This window comes from Pogona vitticeps, chromosome 1 (genome assembly GCF_051106095.1).
Source record: "Pogona vitticeps strain Pit_001003342236 chromosome 1, PviZW2.1, whole genome shotgun sequence".
NCBI classification, from domain to species: domain Eukaryota; kingdom Metazoa; phylum Chordata; class Lepidosauria; order Squamata; family Agamidae; genus Pogona; species Pogona vitticeps.
In genome coordinates, this window is record NC_135783.1 from 179,264,887 (window position 1) to 179,275,189 (window position 10,303).

Genomic DNA, 10,303 nt, shown 5'->3' on the forward strand with positions numbered 1-10,303 from the left:
TTGTAAGTGTGCATTCATTGGGTTTTTACAATGCCTTGGAGTTCAATGATTTATTGTGATTTTCATTTTTTTATAGCTCTAGTTATTGTACAGTACAAGAGAAATAGATGCCTTAATATGTATTCATCCACTCCTTTGAACAATTAAATTGAAGAGTATAAATATAAATAGCTATGCAGTAAATTTTCAAATAGCTAGCTGTGTAGTCTGTTCCACCATCTGTAACAAAAAAATGAAACAAAATAGCTGAAACTCTGTTGCTCAGGGTATTTTTAAATTTTTTTGCAACTTTCAGTGTGTTTCTAGCTGGCAAATAAAGCATCTGGACTACGATCCTGAGGGGGAGGGGCACACATCCCAATTGCAGCTGAGACTTTTTATTTGCCACTCTGGCTCAGACTGAGAGTTACAAAATGATTCCTGCCATTGCTCACCAGCCATTAGATATGCTGGCTGGGGTTGATAGAAGTGGCAGTTCAACATCCGAATGGCCACACATTCCCATTCCCTATCAAAAGGATGCAAAGCCATACAGAAGAGCCACTGTGTTTTTAGAAGACCCAGTTCATTTTGGTATCATGTGTGCAGAAGAACGTCCACATGCCCCTAGGTTTTGGTGTGTCTCCAGTTTCCTATTCTATGAGCAACTCCTCCACATGAAAGATCCCAAGACAGAAAAGAAAGCAGGCTGAGACCATCTAGAGGAGTGGCTCCTAACATGAGGTCCCCTGATGTCCTTGTACTAAAACTCCCAGAAGCCTTCACCTGGCCAGGATTTCTAGGAGTTTTAGTCCAAGAACATCTGGGGACCTAAGGCTGAGAACCACGGACCTGAAGTTTCCACTAGCTAGTTTTTCTCTTCTCCTATTCCTCTATAGCAGTGGTTCCCAACCTTGGGCCTCCAGATGTTCTTGAATTACAATTCCCAGAAGCCTTCACCACTGTGACGTGTGCCATGACGTCACCTGCCTGTCTTGGCTAAGGCTGGAGTTTCCTGGCCTATGGCAAGGCAGGAGGTGGGTCTTATAGGGGTGGAGCTTGTGTATATAAGGGGGGTGTACCAGGAGAGAAGAGTTTTTTTGTTGTAGGTTGAGGGAGTTGTTGTTGGGGAATTAGAGAGTGAGAGGGTTAGATATAGGTTAGGTACCTGAGTGTTAAGTAACTAAGAACTGTGCAGGGTTAAGGTCTGATTAATATAGTATAACAAGTGATTCTTTTATTCATTGATTTACATTTTACTTTTGTATCAATAAAACATTATTTTTATTTTAAATCCACAATAAGTCTGAAGTGTCAGGTTTATGTGTGGTTGGTGGCAGCGAAGAAGTACTGTGTGTGTGTGAGTGAAGGATCGTGACCTGTCATCTCTTGTGGTGACGTAGGTGGAGGTGGCAGTCGCGACAAAACTGGTGCCAGCGTGTGGGATACGAGTTGTCCAGTTGCCCAGTTGCCCAGAAAAGCCTTGGCTAGTGTGACCAGAGCAAAAGGATTTCAGTTAGGTGCACCTGAAGTGGGGTGTGGGTAACTCTCTAGGATTTGTCTCCAGGGGGGAGCAGATCTAGTAGAGAGGCACCTAAACTTCAGAGTGAGGGAACTGACTTATGAGCTCTAGAAGGTCCATTTTGTGAGGGAGATTGGCCCAAAATAGGAGGCTGTTGTGACTTGGTCTGAGGGTTCAGAGTTGGGAGAACTCGGAAGGGACAGACAGACCAAGGGCAGCGAAGATTTGGGATCTCTCTAGTGAACTGCAGAACCTGAGAGAGGGTGAAGCTGTGGTGGATTTTGAAGTAGAGCCAAGGGCAGAAAATTAAAGTAGCTCTAAATCTGGCAAGAGGCCCAGTGAAGGGGCAGAAGCCATTAGAGACTACAGTAACAAGCCTAGCCATATCTGTGTGTATACCCTGTTAAAGAGTGTCAGACCTTAGCACAGGAAAGGAAAAAGTGACGTTTTAAACAGAGGCTTGAAAATAGAAAAGAGCCTTCTGTGTGATTAAAATGCCTCTCACGCGCAGTCAAATGGCAGAAGTGAGTGAACAAAGAGACCAAGCAATGTCAGACTGGTCTGGGGATGAGTCAAATGGTGAGGGAAGAGTTGCCTCAGTGCAGGGAGAAGCTAATGGTACTGTGTGTGTGTGAGTGAAGGATCGTGACCTGTCATCTCTTGTGGTGACTGTGACAAACCCAGACCTACTGGGATATGTCACACAGTTACACTAAGCTGCCACCAACCATTCCCTTTAAGAAGTCACACAGACCAGGGATGGATTTTTAAACAATAAAAAGAATAAGGTTTATTTTAAATACACACAGGGAAAAATAAACAATCAGGTGAATAGATAAAGTAACGTGGCTTATTCTCACTCATACAAGCATACAGTTTGGTTCACCCAGAACCCTTAACTTAAAGCACAGACCCTGAACCTATCAGTTCTGGCTAACCAACAGACACCTGAACCTATCAGGTTGGTACTCTGACACACAGAAGTACCCTGTCTGGCACACAGACTTCCACAACAGCTTCTTCTTCCCAGCTGCTGCTTCGTCACACCCCAGTGTCTCACAGTGTGTGTCTCACCACACACGCTTCCCATTTATATACAGTACAGCCCCTCCTCCTGATGTCCCGCCTTCCACTCCCCATAGGATGGAACTTTCCCTCCAAACCCATGACAGACAGGTAACATCAGTGCTGTATGTAACACCTCCCCTCTTTATAAGTTGTTTTGTAGGGGGAAAGCTAACGTGCTTTTCACCAAAAAACAACCTGAATAAAACATACAACAACAGTTATACATACCATATTATACTTACTCATACTTACATTCTAAGTTAAACATTTCAATTAGGCATTTAAACATTTACCATCTACATTACATCAATTTACCTTTATTCATACAAACCAATTCAAAAACAGGTACATTTTACTTTTTGTCATCATTATATACACATAGTCCATGTTTCTTTCGCCGTCTTCATTCTTCAGGTCTTCTTGATAAGGCGTCAGCAACACAGTTCACTGACCCTCTGACCACCTTCACTTCAAAGTCATAGTCCTGTAGGTTTAAAGCCCACCTCATAAGTTTGCTATTGTGGGTTTTCATTGTCTTTAATCATTGCAATGGTGAATGGTCAGTACACAGAATAAAATGTCTTCCCCAGATGTAAGGCTTGGCCTTCTGGATCGCGTAGACTATGGCCAAACACTCCTTCTCCACGGTTGCCAAATGTCTCTCACCTTTTTGAAGTTTCCTACTCAGGTAGGACACTGGATGCTGGTCACCATTCTCATCCTCCTGGCACAGAACTGCTCCTACCCCGCTGTTAGACGCATCGGTGTAGATGATGAACTCCCGGTCGAAGTCTGGAGCACGCAGGACAGGATAGTTGATTAACGCCTCCTTCAACCTCTGGAACGCCGCCTCACAGTCGCTGGTCCACGGGATGCGGTCATCAGCCTTCTTCCTCGTCAGATCGGTCAGCGGAGCCGCAATCTCGCTAAACCTCGGGATGAACTTTCTGTAGTAGCCCACCAACCCAAGAAATGATTTGACTTTTTTCTTGGTGTTGGGTCTAGGCCAATCACGAACAGCTTCTATTTTGGCCTCCAGGGGTTTTATCATTCCTCCCCCTACCATGTGACCCAAGTATTTTATTTCTGGGCTACCCAGCTGACACTTGCTGGCCTTTACTGTTAGCCCTGCTGCACTTAACCTCTGCAGCACTAACTCCAGGTGTATCAGGTGATCTTCCCAGGTATTACTGAAGATCCCTATGTCGTCAATGTAGGCCACTGTAAAGTCACTGAGCCCTGCCAAGGTCTGGTCCATCAGCCTTTGGAATGTGGCTGGTGCATTTCTGAGACCAAAGCTCAGGACTCGAAACTCATAGAGACCAAAAGGGCTGCAAAAGGCAGTTTTTTCTTGATCCCTGGGATCAATTCTTAATTGCCAATATCCCTTTACCAGGTCCAATGATGAGATGAACCGACAACCCCCTATGGTTTCAATCAGGTTGTCTAGCCTGGGCATTGGGTAGGCATCAGGAGTGGTTACACGGTTTAATTTCCTGTAATCAACACAAAACCTAATGCTCCCATCAGGCTTGTCCACAAGGACTATCGGAGAGGACCAAGGACTAGAAGAGGGGACGATTATGTTCTCCCTCAGCATCTCGTCCAGCTCCTTCCGCACCTTGTCCCTATAGGGTCCCGTTACTCGGTATGGGGATACTGCCTGCGGGGGTGCATCCCCTGTGTGGATCCGATGCATCCCTCCCTTCACTATCCCCGGCTTGTTGGAAAACACCTGTTGATATTTACTAAGCAGCATTTTTAGTTCTTGCTGCTGGTCTTGGGTGAGTGCAGGACTGATCTTTACCTCCTCTGGGTTGTATTTTACTTCCCCTCTACCCTCCCAGAAGGGTAATTCCGCTTCCTCACTCTCAGCTGCTTTTATAGCAAATAGAACCCTCTGTTCCCCTCTGTAGTAGGGTTTTAGGGCATTCACATGAACCACCCTCCTTGCTTGGTTCTCCTCCTGCTCTATTAGGTAGTTCAGGTCTGACATCTTGGAAATGACCCTATATGGTCCTGCCCATTTGAGCTGCAGTTTGTTCTCTCTGCAGGGCCTAAGCCAAAGCACTTCCTCCCCTGGGTCAAAGTGCCTCTCTCTAGCTTTGTGGTCATACCATGTTTTCTGTCTGACCTTCTGAGCTTGCAGGTTTTCTGCTGCCAGCTCTAGATTTCTCCTTAGGTCATTCATCAAGGTGTCTATGTATGTCACAACGTCTTGTGGGTCATCCTGGGTGATCTGCTCCCAATCCTGCTTGATCAAATCAAGGGGCCCTTTCACCCCTAAGTGTGCAGCAGACATGTCAGAGTGACCCCTTTGTAAGATCATGGGGCGATACTTTTCAGGTACCACCAGCTGACTTCTGATCCCATCTCCCCCTTTTGAGATATTCCTCAGGGTTTCTCTATATAAAATCCCCTTTTTCTCCAGAAATCTCACTGGGGTTTCAGGTGTTAGCTGGGCGTCAGTCACCTGTTCAAAACACTTTTGGAGAGTGGCGTCTGCCTTTTGCTCCTGTCCAAATCTGCTGTCTGTGGTTAAGGTTTCCACCACAGCTTCTGAACTCCCCTCTGCTTCCGTCTCTGGCTCATCATTACCCCCCTGAACTGTCCCCGTGGTGGCTTGTGAGCGTGTAATCACTAGCACCCGTTTCACATGTTCAGCCAGGTCATTTCCCACGAGCACGGCTGCTGGCAGAGTCGATGAAATCGCTAGCCGCCAAGCTCCCCTCCAGCCTTGAAAGTTGACAGGTACCTCTGCTACTGGCAGAGAGATTACCTGCCCCTCAATCCCTGCTACCTTCATGCTCTCATTTGGGATTATAAACTCCCTAGGAATAATATCTGGATGGCACAGGGTTACCTGGGAACAAGTGTCCCGCAGCCCCCTATACTGACGGTCAAGTATTCCTACGTCCACCCCTGCTGTCTCAAACAACTGAGAATCTGTTTTCACCAGCAAGCAGCGCTTTACCTCCACAAGAGGACCATTTTCCTCAGCCTGATCAGCAGAGGTAGCTGTTCCAGACTGAGTAGTCATGGCAACAGGCTCCCTCAGTGACACTGAGCCTTGCTCTTTCTGGACACAGGACACAGCTTCTGGCTTGGTCCCACTAGAATTCTGAGGCACCATTCCTTTTAGCTGCTTTAATTTCTCACACTCTGAGATTAGATGACCCTTTCCCTGACAGAAATAACATTTTCTGGTGTATTTTGATTCTCTCTCATCTTGTTTTGGTTTTCCCTCCAAAATCTGAGGTCTTAGTTTCATGTCTGAGGGCTTCCCTTCACCATGGGCCCCTCCCCCTTGCTGGCTTTTCCCTGGTCCCTGAGAGTACTTGCTGTAGGTTTCTTTGGGTTTACCTACAGATTTCCCCTCACCCAAGGGCTTTCTTATTTGGGAAATAAAATCTGCGATCTCTGCGGCTGCTGCCACAGATTTCGGTTTCCTTTCCCTCACCTGGAATTTCAATTCCCCATGCAGGACTGAATAGAACTGTTCCAGTGCTATCAAGTCTTTAAGCTGCTCATAGGTCTCTGTCCCTTCCTGCGATAGCCATTTCTCAAGCAGCCTCACCAATTGGGCCCCCACTTGGGTAAAAGTCTGTTCTGGCTTCTTGGTGAGGGACCTGAATCTTTGTCTCAGCTGCTCCGCATTTATCCCATGTCTGGCAAACACCAGTTTTTTAAACTCTGCAAAATCTTTCATCAGTTCCTCAGGCATCTCGGCATAAACCTCAGCCAGGCTACCACTGATTAAAGACCGCATGATGGTCATCTTCTCAGTTTCCCTCACTGAGAAGTCCACAAACGCTCTTTCCACTAAGGAAAAGAACACCTCAGGACAATCTCCCTTGTGGTACACAGGGAATTTCTTCAGGTCAGCCTTAGACAGTTGGCCTCCCTCAGAATCCCTATTGTTATTATTGTTCTGGTTCATCAGTTCCAGTTTTCTTAATTCAAACGCCATTTTCTCTCTCTCCATTCTTTCTTCCCTCTCCATTCTCTCTCTCTCTCTCTCTAATTCAAATTGCCGCTGTTTCTCTCTTTCCCTTTGCTCCATTTCAAATTGCCTTTCCCTTTCCTCCCTTCTTTCTCTCTCTAATCTTTCCTCCATTTCCCTCACCCTCAGTTCATGCTGTTGGGCTAGGAGCATTTTTCTGAGTTCTGGGTCCTGCTCTCCTGTGCTGTCACCCTGCACTGAGCCAAATTCATCCTCAGAACCTTGGTCAATCTGGGGGTCTTTCACTTCACTCATGTCTGCTACTTGGCTTCGAGTCAAGGGCATACCCCCCCTCAGAACAGGCTGCTTTAAAAAGTCAAGCCTCAAAATAAAACGACCACTTTTTTCCTTCTTGCCTCAGAACCAGCCTTCTCTAGGCTGCTGTTCTTCAGCACTAACTTGCAACAGTATCGAGTCAGAGCCTACCCCCCTCTGCTGGGCCTCTCAGCTGGCAAGCTAGCTCGCTGTTGCTACGCAGTTTTGCCTCAGCTTTTTCCCGCCAAAACTAGGCTGCCTCAGAGCACCTTAATCTAAGTCTCCCCAGTGGGCACGTTCTTCTACTAGCGCACCTCCCCGTGAGGTACACCTAGAAGATTACCTACGCGCCTCAGACTGTCCCTGACTAGACCCCCCCTTGCTCTGGGCACACTTGCCAAGGCTTTGCTGGACCGCTGGACAACTGGACCAGTCGTATCCCACACGCTGGACACCAATCAATGTGACAAACCCAGACCTACTGGGATATGTCACACAGTTACACTAAGCTGCCACCAACCATTCCCTTTAAGAAGTCACACAGACCAGGGATGGATTTTTAAACAATAAAAAGAATAAGGTTTATTTTAAATACACACAGGGAAAAATAAACAATCAGGTGAATAGATAAAGTAACGTGGCTTATTCTCACTCATACAAGCATACAGTTTGGTTCACCCAGAACCCTTAACTTAAAGCACAGACCCTGAACCTATCAGTTCTGGCTAACCAACAGACACCTGAACCTATCAGGTTGGTACTCTGACACACAGAAGTACCCTGTCTGGCACACAGACTTCCACAACAGCTTCTTCTTCCCAGCTGCTGCTTCGTCACACCCCAGTGTCTCACAGTGTGTGTCTCACCACACACGCTTCCCATTTATATACAGTACAGCCCCTCCTCCTGATGTCCCGCCTTCCACTCCCCATAGGATGGAACTTTCCCTCCAAACCCATGACAGACAGGTAACATCAGTGCTGTATGTAACAGTGACGTAGGTGGAGGTGGCAGTCGCGACAACCACCACCACTACTGGCCAGGGTTTCTGGGAGTTGAAGTCCAAGAACATCTGGAGGCCCAAGGTTGGGGACCACTGCTCTACAGGATCTTTAGCTACCAATGGTCCGGTGGGGCAGATCCTGATGAATATCTCTCAGATTGGTTTGCAGTGATTTTAGAGATCTAGTTTTCTAAAACGACCTAGAAACTGCAGAACGCCAAGACTCCAACCCTGTTAAGCCTTTTTTTAAAACTGCCCCCAGCCCTAACATTAGGTAGAGTGCAGCAGCTGTCTCAAGCAGCTTCTTATTTGTTTGTTTTACAGAAGTTAAAGGTTCTGCTTTTCAGCGTAAGACAAGCAGAGGTATTGTTTGCTCAAAGATACACTGATTCCACAGCTTATTCCCATTTCCTTTTTTTTCTCCGTCTCCCTCCCCGCTCCCTATTTCAGATCACCCGTCTGTTCTCAAGGAGGAACTGCTCTCCAAAGCCAAGCATGTTTCCAAAGCATTCTCTCATCTCATCGGCCAAGTCACGTTGCCCACTTGAAACTATGAGGGCAGGGGGTCTGGGCCCTGCCTGCCTGTCTGGCGGATTACCTAAGGGAAAGAAGGCCTCCACAGAACATCCACTCCCAGGGGAGTTCACAGAGTACTTGAGAAACTGCTGAAACACTCATTTTCCACAAGAGTGGGTTTTCATACAGTGATAGGGGTAAATCCTTCCATGCAATAATTTCCCCGGTTTTTGTATTCTGATATTTTGGGTTGGGCAGTATTAAGTCAGCATAGATGTTTGTTCATCTAAGTGTATATCTGTGAGAGTCAGTGTAGTGCAGTGAACAGAGTGATGGACTAGGTTTCAGATCCCTTCTCAGCCATGAAAACTGACTGGGGTGGGGATGGTACTGCTCAAACCACTCTTTAAATGTCTCTTGCACCTTGAAACTTGACTAGGTTTGCAGTAAGTTGCGTGTGACCTGATAACGCATAACAACAATGAAGTCTACATGCTGATGATGTGATGCACCTATCCATGGGAATCAAAGCAAAAGCAAAAATAAAGTGATGGCAATAAATTCACACATGTGTTCTACAACAGGGGTCCCCAACCGCTGGGCCGTGGACCGGGGCACCAAGACAGATTTTTGAGGGCTGAAGGAATGTGCACATATGTGCACACACACACACATGCCCCCTGCATGCCTGCACGGAAGCCTGCCTGTTTCGCACATGCACACACGCACCCCCTCGCCTGCCTGCTCACACACCTCCCACATGCACACGCACACACACACACCACATGCACAGATGCACACATGCACGCCTCCCACACACATGCACGCAGGGATGCCTGCCACCCCACCCCAGGTCCTTGGGAGAATAGTCTTCAACTAAACTAGTCCCTGGTGTCAAAAATGTTGGGAACCACTGTTCTACACAGTGATATGTTAATATTAAATGTGAGACATTTTTGACATGAAATGTTAGCCTCAGTCACAACTTGTAGCCAAAGCTAGCATTTTATGCCAAAGCACTGTATGTTTTATATTTATATGAATTTTTTTTGAATCAGATATGTGAAATTATCATCATTTTTAAACAATCTTGACAGATTTGGAATTGCTTACGTCTTCTGATCCAAGATGGAAGTACTGCCTTTTGCTGCTGGCCACCAGAGAGCTGCTGCCTTTTCCCCAAGCCATGGGTTGTGGAGAATACACAGTCAGCATAGATATCCCAGAAGAGCTGGGGCAGGTCCCAGCACAAAGCCCCATGCTTCAGGTTCTCTGAAGATTTCAGGAAGATTGTAAAGTCCCAAAAGCCACTGACAGAATCAGAAACATGTGGGTTCCTCATCTCCAGCAAGATGGCAGATGAGGACTCCCAGCACTGGGGATCAGCTTGACCAAGATCCAGGAGATCCACCTGGTTATAACAGAAGGCAGGTGCCACTTAATATAAACCCACAATGAAAAGAGAGCAGGTGAATCCTATATCGTGGGGAATCTCCCTCGTGACATTAAAGTCCATGGACTTTTTGTCCATGGACTTTAATGTCATGAGGGAGATTCACCACAGCTGCCAAGAACAAAACATATTATAAAATTCCCTTCCTCTCCAAGGTAAGAGCTGTAATTCAAACAAAGCACATTCTTTTTTTATGCCAAGATCTCATGCCAATCGTTGGCATCTTTCAAAAGATCTAGGAGAAAGTAGACTCCACTCTGAAACTCTGGAGGGTCCCCTGATAGTCAAGGTAGGTAATCCAGAACCTGAGAGACCCATGGCCTGACTTGATATAAGGCAGATTCCTATGTTACTTGGTCAAGTAAATAAAGGTATTACTCATATATTTTACACAAATCCCCCAGATCTGATTGAAATCTTACTACCACCATTTGAATCCCACGGACCACCTTTTGTAAAGCACCTGGTGTCTTTTTATTGGAAGAAAAGTGGAGGATAAATGAA

General features: G+C 46.4%; 2 protein-coding genes across 2 annotated transcripts in view; one reads left to right on the forward strand and one right to left on the reverse strand.

Moving 5' to 3' along the window:
• DYTN (dystrotelin) overlaps window positions 1-8,911 on the forward strand; it is a 54,572-nt gene extending 45,661 nt beyond the window's left edge. Inside the window, exon 14 of the mRNA XM_072986478.2 lies at window positions 8,281-8,911. Coding sequence (XP_072842579.2) covers window positions 8,281-8,378 — 98 coding nt within the window. The 3' untranslated portion in view covers window positions 8,379-8,911. The remainder of the gene's footprint in view (window positions 1-8,280) is intronic.
• Window positions 8,912-9,210: 299 nt separating this feature from the next.
• Window positions 9,211-9,974, reverse strand: FAM237A (family with sequence similarity 237 member A). The gene is given in 1 exon segment (XM_072986555.2): window positions 9,211-9,974. A coding segment is annotated over 1 exon segment (492 nt). The 5' UTR covers window positions 9,893-9,974; the 3' UTR covers window positions 9,211-9,400.
• Window positions 9,975-10,303: the final 329 nt, after the last annotated feature.